Source organism: Gorilla gorilla, chromosome 5 (assembly GCF_029281585.2).
Source record: "Gorilla gorilla gorilla isolate KB3781 chromosome 5, NHGRI_mGorGor1-v2.1_pri, whole genome shotgun sequence".
Classification (NCBI taxonomy): domain Eukaryota; kingdom Metazoa; phylum Chordata; class Mammalia; order Primates; family Hominidae; genus Gorilla; species Gorilla gorilla.
In genome coordinates this window covers 71,322,346-71,346,551 of record NC_073229.2, presented here as the reverse complement: position 1 = coordinate 71,346,551, position 24,206 = coordinate 71,322,346, and the positions used below count along the sequence as shown (strand labels likewise).

Sequence of the window (24,206 nt, the reverse complement as noted above, 5' to 3'; positions counted from 1 at the left end):
CATCGTGTCTGAAATGACTGCGGCAATCCTAGCAGCAGCAGCAGCAGCAGCAGCCCAGAGGTCAGGAGTGATGGACTGAGACTTTGCCCTAAGAAGCCTCCCCCGGATTGACCTCCGGCTCGGAGCCGGCACAAAGTGCTGAGTCACGGGGAGGCGGTGCCGCGCGCGGGGGAGGCGGGCCCGCGCAGTCACGTGGCGGGGGCTGTATCACAACAACTGCGCGGCGTGCACCGCCCGCGGCCCACATCGCTTCCTCCCGCGACAGGCCGGCTCTCCGAGCATGCTCAGCTTGGCCTCACGGCTGCACGGCGTCCCCCGATGCGGATCTCCACGGTCCAGGTTTTCCGGGCGGCTCTGGGGGCGGGGCCTGTGTTGGTCCGCGGGGCTGCGAGGCGAGGTTGCGGTGCCAGGGCGCCGCTGGGCAGAGATGGGTTCCTGGAGAGCGGGCCTCGCGTTTTTCCGCGGAAGACGCTACTGGGAATCGGCCTTTGGTCATGGTCTAGGGAAGAGCTGATTGTGCAAGATATGAGCTCCTTCTTTCCCCTTCAGCTATCGTTACAGCCCTGATGGAGCTGTCTGCTGAAAACTCACTTCCAGATGTCGAAGTGCAGTCTACAGAATGAAATCGAGCCGTAGTGGACCTATGCAGGCAAAGCGTTGTCAGAGGGGAGTAACTCTTGTTAAATATGACTTCAGTTGATCCGTGATGGGATTTTTGTTTTTTCTTTGTAACAGAAAAGGCTAAAGACACTGAGAGATCAAGGTTTAAATTGGGCATAACTGCCCTGTGGTGCAGCAGCGCCGGCGCCCTTTTTGGGATTGTCCAAAGCTCTGGGACCCCCGCTGGGGGAGCTGGTTCAGAATTCGGGGGGGTAGGGTGAGGGAGGTCCCTTATGTGAGTGTGAGCCGGGATCTAGGACAGAGTAACTCCAATTACAGTGTTAAACTCTTACTAGGTTCAGTGTCGCCTAGAGCTTTGGCTAGACTAGAATTTAGTCTATTATTGAACCGCCCAGGTCCATGATTCCTAACAGGTGCATGGGAAAAGTGTATGGTGTGCAGCAGGTGTACGGGAAAACTGCTTTGCAAAGTGTAAATCAAGGTCTACATCAGTACTGTTTCAATAAAGTGGAATGAGAGCCACATATGTAATCTTAAATTTTTCAGTAGCCTCCTTTAAAACTAAAAATAAAAGTGGGCGGGGGTGGTGGTGAATTAATTTAAATAACATACCACATCATATTTAACTCAAAATTTCCAAAATACTATATTGCTATGTAATCAATATAAAACTTTTAATGAGATATTTACATCTTTTTATTCTACTGTCTTAGAATCTGGTGTGTGACTTACACTCACAACACATCTGGGCCACTAAGTTTTCATTGGAAATACTTGATCTGTAATTACATTTCATAAAATTTACAGTCAAAAATGGATTAACATTTCCAACTTGTTTCAAATTTACTTAAAAGCTTTCCAGTAACTGAATGGAATATCAGTTTTTAAATTTACATTTAAATTGATTAAATTAAAATGAAAATTTGGTTTCTCGGTCATGTTAGCCACATTTCAAATGTGCATTGGCCAATGTGGCTGATGGCTATCGTGTTGAACAATGCAGGTCTATGAAAATGTCAGATGACATTATGAGAATAACCCAATGATCCTTGGATGTCTTACCTACATGTGAAACACTGTTTCTCCCCCTCTCCCACTACCTGCTTTTCATGGAGAAGCTAACATTTATTAAGCACACACTCTATACCAAGCACTTTTCTAGAATTAAAGGTACAAAAGGCATAAGTCATCTATGCCCCAGAGGAATTCACTATTTAGTGTGGAGCTATCTTTAAAATGACTCTATCATTAATGTACGAATGCAACCAAAACACAGAGAGGAATAACTGTGACTCAAGAGATGAACATGAGTGTGTCAGATGGAGAATTTCAAGCAGGAAAAACAACAGAGTGCCAGAACCATATACAGATCTGGTGAGGTTGGTGGGAGGGCAAAGGAAGTTGTTGAAAAGGCTGTGGAAAAATTAGAATGTGGTTTGATTTCTATCCCACCTGTGTGATGAGGATGGAAACATCATCTCCTGAGCTTCAAACATCCCTACCACACACAGACACACACACACACACACACCATTGTGGAAATCCCAGCCAGACCTTGGGTATTCATGCCCCCAAGCCCTGTGAGGGGCACATCCAATATGAAGGCTGTGGGAGAAGAGAATCCTGCTATCATGTACTCACTCATTCAGCAATTAATAAGTGCTTACTAAATGTTAACTCTGTAGTGCGAGGGAAGAGGGTATGATAAATACACACTTTCTGGGTAGGTACATGTATGATCTAGTTGCCTTCACTTTTTCCCTGACAGGTCATTGCTCTGTCAACACATATTTATTAAACAATCACTTGGGGGCACGGTACCTCCTTCCTCTCCTTTCTCTCCAAGATAAGGCCAACTCTAGGTGTTCCCACTATCTTCAACCCCACCCCACGGTAGGCTCACAAGAACGTCATTTTGATCACTTAAGGGATGAATTTTAGGTTTAGATGGAGGATAAACTTTTGGAGATGGTTCCTCATATGGTCTATCGGGAGACTTTTTGCAATAAATGGTGTCCGTGCCATCCAGAGAACATAGGTCACCAGTTAATCAAGACAGTAGGGAATAATGATGATTTACACATGTTGACAAATTGATTCCTCTTAATAACCAGGTCAATTTATTGGCCAACACTATACACATGTACACTATGCACATAATTACGACATCTATAAAAGATAGAATTAATCTAATTGTATGCAGATATGGGAAGAACTCGTCCCAAGTCTCGCAGTCAGTAAGTGATGGAGCCTAGAGTTGAACTGTTTCACTTCACTACCATGTTAATACTTTTCTCAACACATTCTGCCGCTCTCACTCTTAAGTGTGAGGCCCTGTCCAACTAAAACATAATATGGTGAGTTCGTCATTGATTCAAATAATCAACTTTCTTCTCGAATCCCAAGTTTATCTCTTTTGATTAGGAAAAAAATGCATTTTGATATGTCGCGTTTGCGTAAAGCGAGGCCGACCGCACGCCCCCTTCTCGCGAGCTGCTCCCCTAAACTACGTCCCAATCACCCTTGCACACGCCTCCTCAGCCTCCGCGGTTCCCACCGGGCTTCAGGCCACGCCTCCGCCGCTGCACCGCCTCCTCTCCCCGCCTTCGCCCGTAGTCTATAAAACCTGGAGCGCAGGATCGCGCCCAGGAGCGGCGAGCTAGCGGACGCAAAAACTGGGCATGCTCCGCGGCGGCGCAGGTTTTGGTCACAAGTAGGAAGAAGCCAGTGCACCAGACCGGCAAAGAGAAGCGGGAGCCGCCGCGGCAGCGCGGCCGTGGGGTCCGCCGCCGCCGCATCGGAGCGGGAGGAGGAGCAGCGGGGAGGGCGAGGCCGCTAGGCCGAGAGCCGTCCCGCCTGCTCTCGGTCTTCTGCCTTCGCCTCCGCGCGGTGCGTCGGACCCAGGGTCTGTCACCTGGGCGCCAGGGGCCGCCGCTGGGGAGCCGGAGCGGGCAGGACCCTCCCTCCGTCGACTGCGGCCCGAGAGCGCCCCCGCGGGGTGGAGCGGCAGCCGCCTTCTGCGGGCGGCTGAGTGTCCGTCTCGCGCCCGGAGCGGGCGACCGCCGTCAGCCCGGAGGAGGAGGAGGAGGAGGAGGAGGGGGCGGCCATGGGGCTGCTGTCCCAGGGCTCGCCGCTGAGCTGGGAGGAAACCAAGCGCCATGCCGACCACGTGCGGCGGCACGGGATCCTCCAGTTCCTGCACATCTACCACGCCGTCAAGGACCGGCACAAGGACGTTCTCAAGTGGGGCGATGAGGTGAGCGCCCGCGGTCCCCGTCCCCGCCGGGCACCCGTGTCTGGCCGCCCGCGCTGCCTTTGTCTTGCCCTACGCCCCCGTCCCTATCGCGGTCCGCGTTCTCCACTGCGCCCGGGGGTCCTCGAGCGCCTCCCGGCCCCGGGAGCATCGTCCCTGCTTTCGCCTAGTCGGCGTCCAGGGCCATCCTCCTGACTAGACTCCTTTCTTGTTCATTCATTCTTTTGGGTTTTCCCCTTCATTCCATAAACACGGATTGGGCGCTGGGAGGGCGTGAGCATGAAAAAGTGACATTAGGTGCTGCGAGTCTTCAACCTAGTGTATCTGCAGACCGGCAACTACCATGATCCACCTTACAGGCTCAAAATTCGCTTTTGCGGTCAATATGAAAGAGATTTAAGTTTTCCTAGTAGGCCTGCTGCTTTTAGAAATCAGGTCTTCAGCATGTCCACTTCTGCCCTACCTCATGCGGTGTCTTTTCCTTAAACCTCTCCAACTTCTCATCTCCCCTCCCCTCCAAAACACACACACTTCATAGCTATAAATTGAAACCAGTAAATTACGGCTCAGTTTCCTACATGGGGGAGGAACCTTCCCTTTCCTGTTTAATTCTAAGTGGGAATGCATTTAGAGTTTCAACATTAGGATTTGCTTGTGTCTTTCCATGGCCTAGGTCCAGCAACTAAACTTTACAAACCAGTGTTCTGCCTAGAGATGAAATGTCTCTAGATTCTCAGTATGTTGAACCATTGTTTATTGGAATGATCTGGAATGCAGCAATGTTAAAACTGTTGATTTAGTGTCATCTGCCAAAACTTTTTGTGCCTTCCCTTTCTGTTTTTGAAAATTACGTGTGTATGCAGTACACATTAAATGACTTCTTGAGAAGTCCATCTCTGTTTTTCTTGTTTTTAGCTTTTGCCTTAGATGGCTTGCCACCTGTGTAAATTGTTTATCTTTTGGCCAGTGTTGTTATCACTCTTGGCCTAAGTGCTGAGGTGCTGTTACACCAGTGCAGAATATCTCGTTTCAAAAAGTTAGTTTTTTTTTTTTTCTAAGATTGGGATTCTACCTTCTACAGCTGAAGAAATTGTGCTGTTTTAAATTAGGAAAGTATGATGACTCGTAATTCACATTTCTACAAAAAGTGGTTTGTCACACTTCTTTGAACAGAAAAAGCACAGCATGTGTTTTGGTGATGATTCTTCAGTTTTACTGTAAAGTTCATAGTTTCTTTACAGCATCTGCCATTTTGTATATTCATTTTTGTATTGTGTGTCACAGGAAAATGTAAGACGAAATAGGGCAGGGACATTATGCTTGTTCACCTCTGTTTTCCTAGAGCCCAGCCTTGTGCCTGGTGTAGTTGGCATCAGGTCCTTGTGGCATGAATGAGTGAATGAACTACTATTTCAAGTTCCCACTGTATGGTAACTAGTCATTGTAGAGCAGTTCAAAGTTTGACATTTTTTTGTGCTGCTCTTTTTTTTTTTTTTTTTTTTTTTTTTTTGAGACAGAATCTTGCTCTGTCGCCCAGGCTGGAGTGCAATGGTGTGATCTCGGCTCACTGCAACCTCTGCCTCCCGGGTTCAAGCAATTCTCCTGCCTCAGCCTCCTGAGTAGCTGGGATTACAGGTGCCTGCCACCACGCCCAGCTAATTTTTGTATTTTTAGTAGAGACAGGGTTTCACCATGTTGGTCAGGGTGATCTCAAACTCCTGACTTCAGGTGATCCACCCGCCTCGGCTTCCCAAAGTGCTGGGATTACAGGCATGAGCCAATGTGCCGGGCCCTGTGCTGCTTTTGACATTTAACTAGGTCTCTCTACAAAGACAGGCAGTTCATGTCTTTGGTAGTCATTGTCCCAGGTAGAACTACTACGTCAACAGGAAATTTGCAGCACAGTTGGAGCTCAGCAACTCATTCTGGAGACAACACCCTACCCCCCACCACCCGTTATCCATCTTTGTCCCATTTGGTGTATTCCTGCAAGACACTCCAGGAATCCTTAATCTTACCCTTTTAAAAAAGGCCTCTCCTGTTGGCAGGAAGAGCATTTAGAACTACCTATTTTAAGTAACTTTTGTAGTTGTTGGGTAAATTGAAGTGGGAAGAGCTGAAGAATAGAGCCTTGAAGTACGTGTCTCTGCTTTAACAGGCTTTCATGGAGAGATTTGCAATAGGTTTACCTCCTTCCCACTCCAAAAGATCAAGGGGCTTGGAAAAGAGTGGCCATAATGCAAACTTGTATTATGCATCTATAAAGGAGAGAAAATTGGACCCAGCATTTCAGCCAGGTCATAACACTTCTTGAAAAAATTACGCTGAGCAGATCTGTGGAGAATTAGATTTTGGTATTGTATTAAGACTCTAATAATGGCTGGGCGTGGTGGCCCGTAATCCCAACACTTTGGAAGGCCCAGGCAGGAGGATTGCTTGAGCCCAGGAGTTGAAGGCCAGCCTGGGCAATATAGCGAGACCCCATCTCTACAAAAAATAAAAAATTAGTGGCATGTGCCTGTGGCCCCAACTACTCGGGAGGCTGAGATAGAAGGATCGCTTAAGCCTGGGAGTTTGAGGCTGCAGTGAGCCATGATTGTTCAACTGCACTCTAGTCTGGGTGACAGTGAGACCCTAGCCCCCTACCCCAAAAAATATTTGATAACACTGCTCTTACCTTAAAATGTGTAAATGATGTTCACTGAAAACTTTCTTTAGTGACTGTTAAGACTATACCTTCACATTTCTTGTTCCAAATACTCTGTCATAAATTAAATACAAAGCTATAAATTGATTTTTTAAACCTCATTTGAAATGCTGCTTTTACCAGCATTTTACTGTTTTATGATCTATCCTTTCTATTTCCCTAGACTATTTTGTTTTCCACATCTTCCTTTGTTCCCCCACCCAACCCCACTAACATATTAATGTCTTTTGGAGTGGGGAGTAAACAAACTGAGGTGGAAAAGTCATCTTAGAAGAAAAACATAACCCGCTGCTCATTTTTTATTATTTTAAATTTGCTTCAGTTATGTCTCTGGGTGGAGTATAGAATTTTTGAGAAGAATAACATTCCTGCCCTGAAGTGTTGACAGTTGCCCGACACAAAGGAAAGAATTAAGATTGTGAAGACTGCCTAGGTGATTAAAGAAAAAGAAGCCCCACTCTACTTTTTCCTCCTGCAATGGCACTTCAGTGAAACCTTGGTCTCCCCCAGGCTTGTTCTCCCTCCCACCCTTGATCTGGGATGCAGATACTAATTCTCCATTGTGGTACCTCTCTACATTTCTTTTTTTCTTTTTTTTGAGACGGAGTCTCGCTCTTGTCACCCAGGCTGGAGTGCATGACGTGATCTCGGCTCACCGCAACCTCCGCCTCCCAGAGTTCAAGTGATTCTCCTGCCTCAGCCTCCTGAGTAGCTAGGATTATAAGGCACCCAACACCATGCCCGGCTAATTTTTGTATTTTTAGTAGAATCGGGGTTTCACCATGTTGGCCAGGCTGGTCTTGAACTCCTGACCTCAGGTGATCCACCTACCTTGGCCTCCCAAAGTGCTGGGATTACAGGCATGAGCCACTGTGCCTGGCCACCTCTCTACATCTCTTATGTGCAGAGAGAAGGTGTGACTTTTTTTGTGGGGTGAGGATGGGAGGGTCTCATCATGCCTAAGTATTTGCTGATGCCTGTAACCATTCCTCTAGCGGCATCATCATGTGAACGTAATCTAATCACCCTTTTGTAAGAGCATTATTTTTCAGACTGCAGGTCATGATTCAGTAGTGGGTTGACATACATTTAGAAGATTCCAACCAGGACTTTTGTGTGTGTGTGTGGCAAGACACTTAACATGAGCTCTACCTCCTTAACAGATTTTTAAGTGCACAAATATAGTATTGTTAACTACAGGGACAATGTTGTACAGATGTCTAGAACTAGTTTATCTTGCATAATTGAAACCATGCTCACCGATTAGCAGTTCCTCAATTTTCCCCTCCACCTAGCCCCTGGTAACAATTCTGCTTTCTGATTCTATGAGTTTGACTACTTTAGTACTTGATATAAGTAGAATCAAGCAGTATTTGTCCTTCTGTGACCAATGTATTTCACTTAACATAATGTCCTCAAGGTTCATCTAAATTGTCCCATACTGCAGGATTTTCTTTTCTTTTCTTTTTTTTTAAGGCTGAATAATATTCCATTGCTTGTATGTACCACATTTTCTTCATTCTTCTGTCAGTGAACATTTAGTTGTTTCTACATCTTGGCTATTGTGAATAACTTCGATGAACATTGGAGTGCTAATATCTCTTTGCCAACAGGACTTTTTAAAATATTAAATGGAATAGGGTGAAGAATATTAATTTATCATACCATAGTAAGAATATTATGTAAAACTTCTGGGTTATCTTCTGAGGGGGTGTGTGAAGGGTAGGCTTGTGCATTGGATTGCATGTAAATTATTTCTTACTATGGTTCACAGTTGAAGAGTTTGAAGGCCACAGTCTCAGATTTATTTATTCAACGAGGTGAGCCTTGTGAAAAAGAACAGGTTAGCACTAATCTTTGCACATAGTAGGAACTTACTGGTACACATTCTGAATAGAAGTGTGAAGACAGGTCAGAAGCCTAGTGGCTCAGATGCAAGAGAGCTTGTTTGTGTGCAGAAGCCTTGAGAAATAACTGAGAAACAGGCTGCGCAGATAAAAGTGTGTGTGGTAGATAAAAGTGGGTGTGGTGGATGGTGTGCCACGTGGAGATGAAGAATGGCCCGCAGGACAGAAAGTGGTGTTTTGGATGTGATATGTTGGGCTTTATGGGCATCATATCAAAATGCTGCTTTTTTTGCTTACTGTTGCACTTATAGAGCCATGGACTTGGATAAAAAAAAGACAAAAATGAACTTAAAACGTGCCATAGGTATGGTTGGAAGGAGAGGCTGCCACTTTAGAAATGCTCAGCTCTACTTATTAGGATAGTATTTGTCTCTTCACACCAGAAAGAACCTTGGATTTGGGGTTCAGTTTGTGTTCTCATCCAAGGCTGAAGTGGATTGTCTTACAGAGGTGCGTGTATGCTGGCTTTTTGGAACTCAGGTATTTTCCTGTGAGAAGCTCCAAGATCAGCCTACAGATGCCTGTTTCACCTTTAATATGACAGGTCCTAACTCTAGCCACCATTTACTGTGCTGCTTCTGTGGGAAACAGAAGTTCCAACTCTTAGGTTCCAGGGAGATACCTATTTTGCCCCAGGATGAGGAGAGGTAAGGGGGATATTCCTGGGTGCCCTGTTGCCTGCTGAGAATACAAACAAGTAAGCCCTTCTGCACAGTTCACATGCAGCTTTTCAGATATGGGTTTTGTTTGTAACTTAGATATGCACATTAAAAGACAGATCTGGGAAATCTATGATGTAAATGTAACAAATATGACTTGATTTTTTCTGATGACTCCAGTGTTAGCTGCCTGCCAGACCTTTTCAGCTACTTAGTGGCAGACGTATCATCAGAATTGAAATCTGTCTGACTCCAGGTCCAGTCCTTAAACATTATACCAGGTTTTGGGTTATTTACAATCATAAATTTCATTGAATTTCCTTTTACAGATTTCAAACTGTATAGGTTGTAGAGGGTCAGAAAACAACATTTAAAACTAAACTTTTACTTCTAAGTTTGTAACCCAGTGCGGTGGCTCTTGAAGGCAAGAAGGTAAGTTGTCCTCTAGTTAGCAGAAAAGTCCATGTGAACTTTGAGAGGAAAATGCAATGTATCTTGAATCTTTATGAGCATGTTCTTATGTGTAAAACAGAGATGAGATTTATTAAGGGCTGATATATCATCCATTGAGTTTGAACTTCCAATTTGCCTATGCTAGGTTCAGAATGCTGAAGTGACTATTTAGAAAATGCATAGCTGGGAGGCCGAGGCAGGCAGATCACGAGGTCAGGAGATCAAGACCATCCTGGCTAACATGGTGAAACCTTGTCTCTACTAAAAATACAAAAAAAAAAAATTAGCCAGGTGTGGTGGCAAGCACCTGTAGTCCCAGCTACTCGGGAGGCTGAGGCAGGAGAATGGCGTGAACCCGGGAGGCGGATCTTGCAGTGAGCCTAGATCGCGCCACTGCACTCCAGCCTGGGCAGCAGAGCGAGACTGCATCTCAAAAAAAAAAAAAAAGAAAATGCATAGCTTGCCAGGCATGGTGGCTTGTGCCTGTAATCCCAGCTACTTGGGAGGCTGAGGTGGAAGGATCGCTGGAGCCCAGGAGTTCATGGCTGCAGTGAGCTGGGATCATGCCACTACTGCACTTTGGCCTGGATGACCAAGTGGGACCCCATCTCTTTTGAAAAAAAAAAAAAGGAAAGAAAAAAAAAATGCCTAGCTTATTAATGAATAAGTGTATGATCCTATTTAAAAATACAGTCTTGAGTGATAAATTTAGAATGGACAAAAACAATTATTTGAGTCAAATTGAAGATTCTCTATAGCTTTGGGCAAGTTGCTTACTCTCCCAACTTCAATTTTGTCATCTATTAAATGAGGACAATACTACCTTCCTTACAGGGTTATTGAGATTAAATGGGGTAATATTAGTGAGGTGGTTTGCAGGTGCCTAGCCTGTTAAGTAAAATCTCACAAATAGCCTAAACCATTTACTTAGAAAATTTAAAACGCCAGTATATCTTATTTAAATAGCTGTGGTCATTGGGGAATGAAACATTCCATATTTGTAGGGTTTTTTGGTTTATTTTTTACAGTTCACTGAAACTTGCTTGTTCAGATACAATTATATTCCATTAACAGTAATTTTTTATTGTATTTCTTTTCTTTTTTTTAATATTATGTATTTATTTATTTTTTTTTTTTTTGAGACAGGGTCTTTCTTGCTCTGTCACCCAGGCTAGAGTGCAGTGACACCATCACAGTGTGCTGCAGCTGCAGCCTCCCAGGCTCAAGCGGTTTAGATTGTATTTCTAAGTTGCGCTTCAAAAATGCATTGACACAGGCTCAGGCTAGGCTTCTTAAAATAAGATATAGAGCACAAATTAATTATTTCTTAATAGGCATTACAAAGATTCAGGTTCCTTCTATAGGTCATAGCGTATTCTGTAACACAAAAAGCAAAGTTGCCGCATCTCTCTATCTTTTTTAGCTGTCACTGGACATTGATTCAACAGCATTTATTGTCCATTAACCCCTACCCACCCCCCAGAAGTTCCCTTGTGTCCTTTGCACATGTGTGCATGCGTGTATGCTAGAGAGAGAGGGGGAGAGCACTTCAGTTGATTCTGGTTTTCCTTCAGACACCACCTTTGAGAAACTGCCTTAAAGAACGTGTGGTCATTAATTAGATGAAGGGGAGAAAGGAAGGCATTATAGTCAAAAGAACAGTGTAACAAAGGAGGAAAGGTGAGAAATACCATTGGATAGTATGTGAAGGTTATTGTGCAGTTTAGTGTTGTAAATGCAGTGAATAGGTTTAGCCAGCTTGTAGAAGTCTTTGTCTAGTTCTCAATAAGTAGAGGTTATGTTGTACTTTAAAAGCATGAGAAAAGTAAAATGGAAAAAAAGTGTATTAGTCTTCTATGCCTATCTCCTACAGAAAAAATCTTTTAAGACTTATCAGTTACTGTGACCTACCATATCATGGTTGAATTCCTCCATGTTAAGACCCTACTGTCTAGAAGTATGGTATTAGCAGATGTACTCATTGATTGGTACTGTCTGTAGTTTCATTTTGAAGCATAAACCTGAGTAACATTCAGTAAGACTCTGTATGTTCAGAAAAGATGTCACAATATTAATTGAGCCTCTAACATCACTATGTTTCTGAACATTTTTACATACTGTCAAGGCATCTGAATATATTATTAAAGTTAGAAAACTGTATATGAAGCATTACTGATATTGCTGGTATTACTGGAAAGACCATATCCTAACGAGCTTGCTAATTAGTACTCTGTTTCTACACTTCATGATATAATCAGGTGTTTTTAAAAAAAATTTTAACAGCTTTATTGAGTTATAATTAACATAAAGTTAACTGCACATATTTAAAATGTACAATTTGGTAAGTTTTGATATATGTATACATCATAAAATCACCTCTGATAATAAGTATATTCATTATCTCCAAAAATGTCATCATGCCCCTTTGGTAATTTCTTCCTCTCTCCATGCCATGCGGCTGATTTGCTTTCTGTAGTTTGCATTTTCTAGATTTTCATATTTAAGAAATCATAGTTTGCATTTGATATCTAGTTTCATATATCTAGGAAATCATACAGCATATCCTCTTTTGGTCTGCCTTCTTAGAGTCTACATAAATATTTTGAGATCCATCCATGTTGTTACATGTGTCAGTAGTTCATTCCTTTTCGTCGCTGAGTAATATTTCATTCCATGGTTATACCAGTTTGTTTATACATTCACCATTTGTGTTGCATTCAGTTTTTCACTATTATAAAAAAATTATATGAACATTAACATACAAGTTTGTATGTATGGACTAATGCTTTTCTTCATCTTATTACCCTAGGAGTAGCGTGTGTTAACTTTTTAAGGAAACTATAATACCAAACTTTTCCAGGGTGGTTATACCATTTTGCATTCTCACTAGCAGAGTATGCCAGTTCAGTTCATCCACATTCTTGTTAACACTGGTATGGGCAGTCTCTTTAATTTTAGCTATTCTAATAGGAGTGTGGTGGTACGTTGTTGTATTTTTAAATTGCATTTTCCTGAAGATCAGTGATGTTGAGTATCTTTTTATGTGCCGATTTGTGATGTGTATATCTTTTTTGTGAAGTGTGTTAAAATCATTTGTCTGTTTTAAAACTATTGAGTTTTGAGCGTTCTCTATATTTTGGATGTAAGTATTATCAGACACATGCTTTGCAAACTTTGCAAATATTTCCTCTCAGTCTGTTTTCATTCTCTTTTTTTATTTTTTATTTTTTTTTTGAGACAGAGTTCTCACTCTATGGCCCAAGCTGTAGTGCAGCGGTGCAATCTCAGCTAAGTGCAACCTCCACCTTCCAGGTTCAAGTGATTCTCCTGCTTCAGCCTCCCAAGTAGCTGGGATTACAGGCATGCATCACCACGCCTGGCTAATTTTGTGTTTTTAGTAGAGGTGAGGTTTCGCCATGTTGGCCAGGCTGGTCTTGAACTCCTGAGCTCGGGCAGTCCGCCTGCCTTGGCCTCCCAAAGTGCTAGGATTACAGTCTTGAGTCACCGTGCTTGGCCTTATTTTTATTTTTAAGAGATGAGGTTTTGCTATGCTGCCTAGGCTGTCCTAGAACTCTTGGGCTCAAACAAACCTCTGCCCCAGCCTAACAAGTAGCTGGGACTTACAGGCATGTGCCACCTCACCTGGCTAATGGCATACTGTTTTGATTGCTGTATCTTTATAATAAGCCATGAGATCACATAGTATTAGCTCTCTAGCTTTATTCTTTTTCAACTGGTTTGACTCTTCTGGATATTTTGAATTTCCACGTGAATTTTAGAACCAGATTGGCAGTTTCTACTTAAAACAAAAAAACCCTGCTGGGGTTTTTTATTGGGATTGCATTGAATCTGTAGATCAGTTTGGGAAAAATTAACATCTCAACAATATTGAGTCTTCAAGTATATGAATATCTCTCCACTCTACTTACATCTTTCATTTCTCCCAGCAGTGTTTTGTAGTTTTTCGTGTATAGGTCTTTCACATCTTTTTTGTCATGTTATCCCTGAATGTTTCTCATGTTTCAGTTCTATTGTAAATGGTTTCCCCGGACCTTCAGCTCCATCTCTTCCACCCAGGGAGTCCACTGGGCTCTTCTTCACCTTCCTGCCCATAACCTGGAGCCTCTCCCCAGGCAGTAAGTGGGGGCAATTGTAGGGCCCACTGATTTTCCCCCGTGTCTCAGGGATCCTTTCTTATCTGATACGCAGTGTCTTGAAAATTATTCTTTCGTATATTTTCTCTTCCTCTCTCTTTTTTTTTTTTTGTTTTTTGTTTTTTGGTTTTTCAGGTAGGAGGGTAAATTTAGCCCCTGTTACTCCATCTTGATTAGAAGTGGAAGTGTTTCCCACTTTTTCTGTCCTTTTAGCTGTGTTCTCCTTTGTCTGTAAACTTTGTCCAAAGCTGGCTATCATTGTGGTTTATAAGATACTTGCCAGCACCCAAGATTTAGCCAAGTCTTTAAAAGGTCAGGATTTTCTTTGCTCTTAAGCCATAGTTTTCATCATTTAGTATCTCTGTTATCATCCTGTGACTGGATATTTGGTAAAAACACAATTAGTTTCAAAGTCGACATACATTTTATTAATGAGCTTTAGTCTGAAGATCAGTCGAAGACCTGGGGTCACCCCGGGTTGTGTGAGCTTAGAAAACAGAACTTCAGACTGGGCGTGATGGTTCACGCCTGTAATCCCAGCACTTTGGGAGGCCGAGGCAGGTAGATCACTTGAGGTCAGGAGTTCGAGACCAGCCTGACCAACATGGTGAAACCCCCCTCCCTACTAAAAATACAAAATTAGCTGAGAGTTGTGGCACATGCCTGTAATCCCAGCTACCAGGGAGGCTGGGGCAGGAGAATGACTTGAACCTGAGAGGCAGAGGTTGCAGTGACCTGAGATTGCGCCATTGCACTCCAGCCTGGGCGACAAGAGTGAAACTCTGTCTCAAAAAAAAAAAAAAAAGAAAAGAAAAACAGAACTTAAATTCTTTGGACCACAATTTCCTCATCTGTAAGACTAATTAAAAAACCCTATCATTTAGTGTTTTGAATTGCATGTTTATATATATAGATTCTTTTAGTTGTATTTTTTAACAATTTTTAATTGTTTCAGAATACCTTAATACTTAATACTCTGTAACTTATGAAAATCGGTAAATTCTACCAGAAGTGGTAGAATTCATTCCCCTGCAACCTTTCAGGTTTCAGCATTTTCTTTGAGATTACGTACTTTACCATCAACTGAAAAAGTAATCTTAATTAATTTCCTAGAAATTTGGTGTGGGAGTTAGTAGTATTGCTGTGTGTAGGAAGAATGATGGCAGGCTTTCAAGAGGTGGGGAAGGACAAGAAGCCTCTGGATTTGCCAGTTGGGCAGGTACTGGGGGCGTCTGGCAACACCATATCTGAACATATTAAGGATTTGGGAGAATAGCAAAAGTTGGTGTCAGATCAAAATAAATGCCACAAAGCCCCCATGCATATTTTTACATTTCATATGATCTTTGAAATCTTGATTATAGTTTTTAGAAGGAGACAGGCTTGCACTGGGACAGCATATGAGTTTGGGTCACTTTGGTAATATCTCTGTGGCTAAGTTATCACTGGTGTGTAGTGAAACTGAATGAGTGATGACTTAATCTCCACTTAATGGTTCTGTTTCTCAGGCATGGTTTAAAAAGACAGAGAAGGATGTAATGAGCCTCAGACTTATAGCCAAAAGAGTTCATATTTGATATATCTTTATTGGCACTTGGGAAGTTTGGTTATTTAGATTGGTATGTTCTGAGCGAGTTTCTATGACTAAGGTTCTACTCTGATGGATGATCTCTAAAGAACTTTCTGTATTAGATTTTTGTGTCTGTTTTATGGTTAGAGTTTAGTAGTTGAACTTATTTCCACAATAATACTACAAAACAGCCCCCAAAACAGATGTTCCTAGTTACATAAATGCTCTTACAGACCCCCTGTTGTCTTTGTCCCCCTCCCCCAAGATTCTGTTTTTAGGCCTTTGGATTCAGTTAACTCGTTTTTGAAGTGGATGGTGACTTAGCAGAATTCAGACTCTAAGGTGAGTGACTCCATGACACTTTTCCAGGAAACTAGTAAAAATCTGGGTTGTAAGTCTGCCCCATTCAGATTAACTGCTGGGGGGAACCAGAGCTTCACAGAGATAGAAAAGGTCATAGAAGCTGCTGTTTTCCAGCAGACTTTTCAGCAGTCCTGCCTGAGCTAAGCAGGGTAGTACCCTGGCCTGCCAGTGTGTTAAGTTGTGTCTAGGGGTTATGATCTGTTGGCTCCACTACTCAAATAGAGGAAGAACTGGGAAGTAAACAAAAACTTTATTCCTGGAAGCATATTTGAGGCCTATACGCAGATCGCTTTATACATAGTTCCTGCAGACTCGGTCATTTAGTATCTCAGCTCAGGATGTACTGCAAGAAATTGAGGCAGAAATGAGAGGGCGCAGTCGGGAGAGGAGCTGCCCAGAGCAGGTCCAGATGTGGCCTTCTGATATGCCTGCAAGGGCCCTGCCCTGTTATAGCTGTAGTTAAAGAAGTGAAATTGCCAAAAACATCTGAAGCCCTAATAAAAAGTGAAAGTATGTGTAGTATCTTCCTATTGATAGCAGATAGTCAATTTTAGAAAGATTTCCACTCATGTATATGTAAACTTTTTAAAGAAAACATATACTCTAAAGGGGTAAGTTTTGGGTCATAAGAAAATTAATTTCAATAAAATGAATGTTCTGTGTTTGATGAGTGAAAGAAAAATGGATGGTCTTATACTAAGAGTTTCTGGAAGACTTTAATTTCAAAAACAGTAGTTTACAACTGGAAGGGACATTGGGTTTTCTCTTATTTTCAGATGATTTAAAAGCCAAAGACTACAACACATTCTAAGTGGCTATCATTAGGGAAAATTAAGGCTGCTCTGGGCAGGATAAATACCTTGAACAACTTTAGGAGGCACCAGGGTGGGTAGCACCCTTTGAGGGTGGAAAGGGGAAGGAGTTACAGTGTTGGGGGTTCAGCAAAGGTCTCTGAAGGAGTGGCACTTGACTTGAAGCACACAAGAGCCAGCTCTTGAAATACTGAGGTAAAAATCTTCCAGGCAGAGGGAACAAAAGTGTCTTAAAGGCCTTGAAGTGATTGTTGCAGAGACAGAAAAGGCCAGTGTAGCTGCAACATCGTGTGGGGTGGGTTGAAATGAAGGAGGCTGAGAAGATTGGTCCTAATGCTCTTTAGGAGGGATGTTGGAGTTTCTGCTGAGTGTGAGCCATTTAAGAGTTTCAAGGAGAGTGACTTGACCTGCTTGCTGAAGGACCATGGTCTTCCTGACTGTAGGGTTAGACAGCATTCCATGCCAGTAGCTTTCACCTTTGACTAAAACAAGTGCTCTGTGAAACAACATTTCCACGGAACAGCAGTTCACTTCCCATGAGTGACATATTCTGATATTTCTATTCTACCCTATTAACAATTATTTTTTGTTATGTTGATCACAACTCATCATGGCCCACAAAGGAGCTGTAACCAATGTTTGAAAAACACAAGACACTATTCTGTGTCAATCAGTGTATCACTGCCCTGGAGCTAGAAAATAGTAACCACTAACCCCTGAGTGGTACAGTGTACTTAATACTGTTTTAGCACTTTACATGCATTGTTTTATGTAATCCTCCCCAGCAGCCCTGTGAGGCAAGTATTACCTCCATTGTGCAAAAACTGAAGCATCGAGAAGTTACCAAGATTCAAACTGATTGACTCCAAAGCCTGCACTCTTAGCTGCTCCCCCACCTATTACCGCCCAAATAGGCAGGAGGAAAAGAGCTCTGTGACAGTTTTAATAGGCTCCAAACAGAGATGAGATTGAGGGTGGCGAGGAAGAGAAGAAAGAATAGAGAAAGGGATGGTGGTAATGCAGGAAGTAGGCTTTTTGTTTTTTAATGAAAATATGAATATGTCATCAGCCACAGATCCACACTTAAGCATTTTTTGGTACCCCATAGCCGGTAATTCTCTTCTAGTGAAATGCCAGCACTCTTTCAAAACGACACCATTGAATATGCTTGGTAAAATTCTCGGTCTGCAGGACAAATGCTAACAAGTTTAGTAATGTGACTGCAGCCTTCCCAGCTAATCTGCTGGCAAGCGAGCCCTGTGAAAAGGCAGATGCAGGACGAGCCCTTTCTATGAAAATCAGGCTGACCTCATTTGATAGTTATGCAGCCTGTGTCGATCTCTTCCCAGGGCAGCAGGTAGCAGGCCAGAATCAGAACCCCAAGTCAGGAGCTTTAACTTATCTGAGATTTTCATCCTTTAGCATGAATTTCAAATATGGCAGGGAAGGAGATTGAATTCACAAAAACCTAAATCTTCCAAATCCCACAGGTTACAATTACTCTGTTGGTGGGATCTACTATAACACCCAGGTACGATTCCTGAATGGGAACCTGATGCTGCCTTTGTGAGATGTGGTTATGACACAGTGTCTGCACTCAGATTCGTATGATGGTGGAATGGCATTAAACTTGGAGGTCTTGAAGCCCTGTCATCCTGTCCCTGGAGGCATAGGTGACCCCCGGTGAGCACTAGCAGTCACTTTGGACTTAGAATTCCTGTATTTAGCATTGACTCTCACTTAGTCTCTTTAGAAAACTCTCTTTTTTCTCTCTGTTAGGTTGATTAGTCTAACTTCAGTTCCTAGGAACTAAAATCCTGAATTTCTCATAGGCAGTCTGTGAATTTAGGGCAGCCTAATTTATAACATGCCTTAGAAGGAAATCATGTGTGCATTCTTGCTTGCTCAGCCCAAGAAGTGTATCGGGCCCTGAGCAGGGCACCACCCACTGGGGGATGTGTTCTCTGTCCTGTCCCCATGCTAAAGCCCTAAACTCTCCTGCACCTAGAGGGAACCCCTGCAGAAATTCTCCATGGTTCTCACCCACTACAGTGCCCCAGCTGTGGCTACTGCAGGGCAGTTGATCCAAAGCAGCTTCTGTCTGGTGATCAGGATACTCTTTCTTGTCAACCACGTGGTGACTAGAACTGTAGCAGGGGAATAAGTTCTTAGGAAAGAGCCAAGGAATTCATTTGTCTTTAGAACTCAGAACCTATTGTACTAAAGTACAGATGATTGGAGGTAAATAAGGACTATTCATACTTACAATGATGTTTCTTTAAGAGAAAATGTGTTCTGGTTTAGGTTTCTAAATTACAGAGTACCTGAGTTGTGCTGGTGGCCATAAGCAGACGTCCCCATTGGCAGCTTGATGTGCTATCTTTTCTGAGGTTAATTTGTGTGAGATGACTGGTTAGGTTTTGCTAGATTTGGTTCAGAAATAAAGTAGGAATGCCTTAATGGTCTTTATAATTGTTAGAAAATTAAAACTAACATATGCCTGAATTGTGGTAGCATGATGTTTTTAAAAAAAATCAACCAATGTAAATTCAGAGGCCCAGAAAATGTCTCATGCATCCGTGGAGCATGAAAGAGCAGGTCTACATTCAAGGATTTCCTTTGTGCCAACAATAATGAATTAGTGTGTCCAGGTCAAATTAATTTTAGGATTGTATTTTCTCTTGGGTTTTGGTCCAGTGCTGTCTTGTACAACCTCTGCAGTAAGAGAAATGTTCTACTGTATACTATCCATTAGGGAGTAGGAAACTGATTTTTTTATTTTATGTTAAGTAATTTTAAATCCACACAGCCACATTTGCTTAGTGACTAGCATAATGGACAACACAATTTTTTGTGTTCCTTTGGTGACAGGTGACATTTTCTCCCTGTATGAGAGTCCTCCCAGTTTACCCCGCAACTCTCATTGTCTTTCTCTATTTTATTAAAGTCTTGAAATTTTTCTCTTGGGCCTCATATCACTAATCTAGGCATGTTAAGAATGTTTTCTCTGTTTGGGCTGAGACAATATTGAGAAAGTTACTCCACCTAATCCTATAGGAAATTAATTGATTTTTGTGCAGTATTAAAATTGAGATTAATGTGTTATAAATAAAAAGCAGCCTGCTCTGTGCTACGGAAAACTAGATCAGGGAGAGGCCACATTTATTTTAATTTCTAAAAGTGCAAACCTTTCATAGTATCATGTGAAATTCTCTAGTATGAATAGACATTTCAAAGTAGGAGGAAAAAAACCTATTTTCTCAAAATATATGAAATGTTAGCAGAATTTGATACAGCTTTAGACAAAACTGCTAAAACATTTTCTTTTTGGAACATAGAACAATTTAATTATTACAGTATCCACAGTCATCAAATATATATATATTTAAGTCATCAAATATATATGTTTAAAATATAGTTGTGTGTGTGATGTTATGTATGTATAATGTCATGTACACAAAAGCACATACAGTTTCTACTTTGTACTTACTGGTCCCCTAAAAGTGCTTGGAGATTACCATGTGAAACAGTGGTTTTCCTATTTGTGATGTCATCATTAGACTTATCTAACATGGGAGTCCATCTTTAAAAATCTGAGCCATATGTAATTTTATTACATCTGTATTAGAATCTCATATTCAGTTTTCTACCTTTTAAAACACAGCTCCTCTTTTAGTCTTGTCATTCAGGTTGTCCTATGTTACTGTGGGTGTTTAAAAATTAAGTAGCATCACTATGGCTAACACCTCTTTGGGTGTTCCAAGTTTGGGAAATGAATGCCATCCAACTTGATGGTTGAGATTTCTTTAAAAAAAAAAATTGTCATTACCATTTTGCTGTGAGAGGAAACAGTCTTCTGGGCAGAAGGCATTGAGTCCCTAACTTTAAAACAGTTTATAACCTAGAGGGTGACTACTTGGCATGATCTCTGTGGGGTGGATGCAGTGATCTGCATCTTTGACAGGCGAGAGGGTGATTGTGCTGCAGTCAGTGGTGCAGCTCCCCTCGGGGACAGGATCCTATGGGAGGTTGAATTTTATGTTGAAGGATCCCTAGACCCTCACCTTTGCCTAGCCAGTCCCCATGTAAGGAATCAACTTAAATTTAAATGGCACTTCCTCTGGGAAGCCTTCTGATCTTCTAGACTGGCTTAGACTGTGCTGTTACATATGCACAGCTGTCTTTGGTCATTTTGAGCAATCGTTCAGATAATTCAGCAATAGCGTGTTATTGGCTGTCAGTCCAGCCAGTGTAAGCCTGAGAACAGGAGCCACATCTGCCTGGCTCTTCACAGTATTCCCAGCACCTGCTTAGCAAAGGGCTTTGTTGAATGGATGAAAGGACAAAAGGGTTTGTGCTGGGGGTAGGGGGCAGGGAGCGTGTCCAGCAAGACAGTGTTTTTTGGCACTGAGTAGTCATCAACTAACTAGAGCCTTAGTCCTCAAAATGGTTGCAGGCTTGTTTAGGAGTTAGTGTAAGGAGAAAACTAAGTCTCTGAGAAGCAACAGTTGGTTCTAGCAAAAGGATCAAAACTATTGTTTGGGCCAGTGCAAGAGAGCCAGCAGTGTGGAATGGAGGAGCTGGCCCTGAACCCCAGATGTCAGTAGGGAGACTGAAGACCCTGCCCTGCACACATACTCTACCTGGACTAGGTCCTGGGGAGTCCTTCACTGTCTTGCCCTCCTTGGCCTGACCACCTGGATAGAGATCCTTCCCAGGGTGTAAGGAGGGGAAAGTCCTCATGCTGTCTCTGGGAGGAATGTAGGACCTCACAGCTCATAGTCCCTGAAGGGCTTGGTGTAGGTTTCTTCTCTTCAGAGGTCAAGCATATGATGGGTTAAATAGTTTGAGAGGGGAAATTACTTCCTTCTCATTTACACAGAAACTGACAGAAGAACTTTCTCCCTAAATGGGGAACTGCCTATAACTGCTCTGAGTATTATAGAACTGTATTGTTTCCTAATTAAGCATTGTTTTTACCTCTAGGAGTAGATATTAAGAAATTAGTATTTCATAAAATACCCAGCCATTCCTCAAATTGTTTTTTTTTTTTTTTTTTTTTTAGACGGAGTCTCGCTCTGTCACCCAGGCCGGAGTGCAGTGCTGCGATCTCGGCTCACTGCAAGCTCTGCCTCCTGAGTTCACGCCATTCTCCTGCCTCAGCCTCCTTAGTAGCTGGGACTACAGGCGCCTGCCAGCATGCCTGGCTAATTTTTTGTATTTTTAGTAGAGATGGGGCTTCACCGTGTTAGCCAGGATGGTCTCGATCTCCTGACCTTGTGATCCGCCCGCCTCGGCCTCCCAAAGTGCTGGGATTACAGGCATGAGCCACCGTGCCCGGCCTGCCATTCCTCAAATTCTAAGCTCCCTGAAACTCTTACCCTTAAGGTAGAGTATCAAAAGTTTTTAAAAGCAAGAAAAGAAAATTTTTATCTTATGCTAGTGGTAAATGCCATTTAAAGACTTAAATCCTAAAAGCTTGTATTTACTCTTAAACTTCATTATCACAGGTATTTCTCTGTCTGCTGTATATTCAGCATTGTACTGAGTACTTACATCACCTCAGTTAAAATTCTTTGTTTTTGTTGGCCTAATTTCAGATTAACATAAAAGTACCTCACCCTTGTTTAAACCTGCATTAAATGACTTGGATTACTGTGTCTGGAGTTTTCCTAGCAACACTATTTCACACACAAAGCAAAGTACATACTAGCCTTTTGTATGTGTCTTTGTCCTTGGTTCAACAGCTCAGGGATAGTAGTGTATTAATGACTTTTATTCTGGTCTTTTATATGTGTCTTTGTCCTTGATTTGACAGCTGAGAATAGTGGTTTTTATTCTAGTAGGATAAAATTTAGCCTTTTAGCAATAGAAGTCTAAGAGATTTTAATTTTCATTTGTAAAAATAGTGCACATTTAAAATCTGAATGTCTTGCAAAGTGGTCAGGTATTTTTTTATTGGGTCTCTTCTCCCTCAATTAAAAGGATAACTGATGGGTGCCAAAAAACAGTATCCCAGAGTCACCTTCAGGGCATTGTGACCTGTGTATTGCAGAGAACAGAGGTCGGTGGGTATTTTTTTCCCCTACTTCCAAGATGATATGTTAATTGCACAAGTTTGAATTGGTCACTCTGCAACCCATTTATAATGCTCTTTGGGTATGTATGCTTTTGGAGTTGTATATATGTGTAAAGTACATAAATATATTTGATGTTGCTGCAATTCTGGGTTTACAGCCTAGATGCTATTCAAAGTTAGTAAGCTGATACAGTTTTATCCTTGGAATCAGTGTTGTGATACAGAAAGGCATCTGTTTTATTATTTTCTTTTGTATATTGTTCCTCTTATCCTTTGGATTCAAAAATGAAGTTTAGAATGGGGATACAATCCAGAAATTATGAAATAATTTATTGGGGCTTTAGATGTTTTATATTGGAAAATCGTTGTCTTAATGTATCACTTTTTATTATCACCAATCACCTCGGTTATTGCGTCAAACCCCATTTCAGCTCTAGTTTGACTTTTAAATATGCAATTACGATTCAGAATGCTCATATAGACAGGCTCTAATCGGAAATAAACATAAATGTGTTGAGGTGGTGGGGGTGTTTAACAAAAAGCTAAAAGTTTGAAGAACCTCTTTGAGGACTAGTGCAGAAAGATCAAGGTGACTGCAGAGAAGGAGCACTTCAGAAGGCATTAAATTTTAGTTTGAAAAACCGTCAGGAAATTCTTGAGGCTTCCAACTGATTATTATTCTGTTGAAAAGTAAATTTGGTTTTCTTTCTCATTTGGTAAATATTCTGATGTTTTTCTGTTTCATTTGCTTAATGAGATCATGAAGTGATTATACTTTAATTGAGGAGAGTTTAGTTTGTTAACATTTTAAATGTCATCCATTTGGCATTTAAAACTGATATTTAAAACTCAGAATGAGCTTTAACTTTTTGTTCTTTTGCCCTACCCATGTTTTAAACTTGTGGGCTAAGAGTGAATTTGAAAACTAAGGATTTCAATTTTTTTCAAAGTTAGGAAACTAACAATTAAAGTTATTGCAACTTAGTTTATATAATTGCTACAAGTTCTTGCTCATTTGGTAAAAAATAAATGATGCACTCAGTAAGCAAGGAAGTATCTCTTAGACTTTCTTTAGGAAGCATGTTATCTAGTTAAGCAAATAACTTAATTCCAGTAGCAGATGCCAGGCAGATGAGTTGGAGTCTAAGTGAGTGAAGGAGGAAGTACTGAAGAAGGAACATTTCCTCCTAGCTGGGAGAGTTAGGAATGCTACACAGAGTAAGTGGGTTCCGTCCTGGGCCTGAGGGATGGGCCAATTCATCTGTTAAAATCTATGACTGTAACTATTGTTACAGCCCAGCTTCCATGATATAATGTTAGGACCCCTTCCATGAAATGAAAGCATAATCAATTTGAGATAGTTTCATCCAGTATTATAACTTTTCCCTGCTTCATATAGGTTATAACAATTTTATAAAAAGCTTATCTTCACTTACCAAGATTGGCACCCTCTACAGTCCTAGCAGCAAGGTGTGCTGGGCCTTGAGGCCAGACGGGGCTGGCTTCAAATCCCTGCCTGACACTTGTGGCCTTGAGTAGCTTACCTCTCTGAGCCCCTTTGCCTACCTGTGAAATGGGTAATCATGCCTGCTTTTGCATGCTGGGTTTGAAGATGAGGATTCATATAT

The 24,206-nt window shown here is 41.9% G+C and overlaps 1 protein-coding gene across 3 annotated transcripts in view; it reads left to right on the top strand.

Moving 5' to 3' along the window:
- Positions 1–224: 224 nt before the first annotated feature.
- The window catches only part of GCLC (glutamate-cysteine ligase catalytic subunit), a 50,651-nt gene continuing 26,669 nt past the window's right edge, over positions 225–24,206 (top strand). The window contains exon 1 of one of the 3 annotated variants that reach the window (XM_055391114.2): positions 225–339. In XM_055391114.2, coding sequence (XP_055247089.1) covers positions 319–339 — 21 coding nt within the window. In that variant the 5' untranslated portion in view covers positions 225–318. Of the gene's footprint in view, positions 340–3,268; positions 3,878–24,206 lie in introns of those variants that run through there. The other 2 variants (XM_019029874.4, XM_004044219.4) reach the window with 2 other exon arrangements.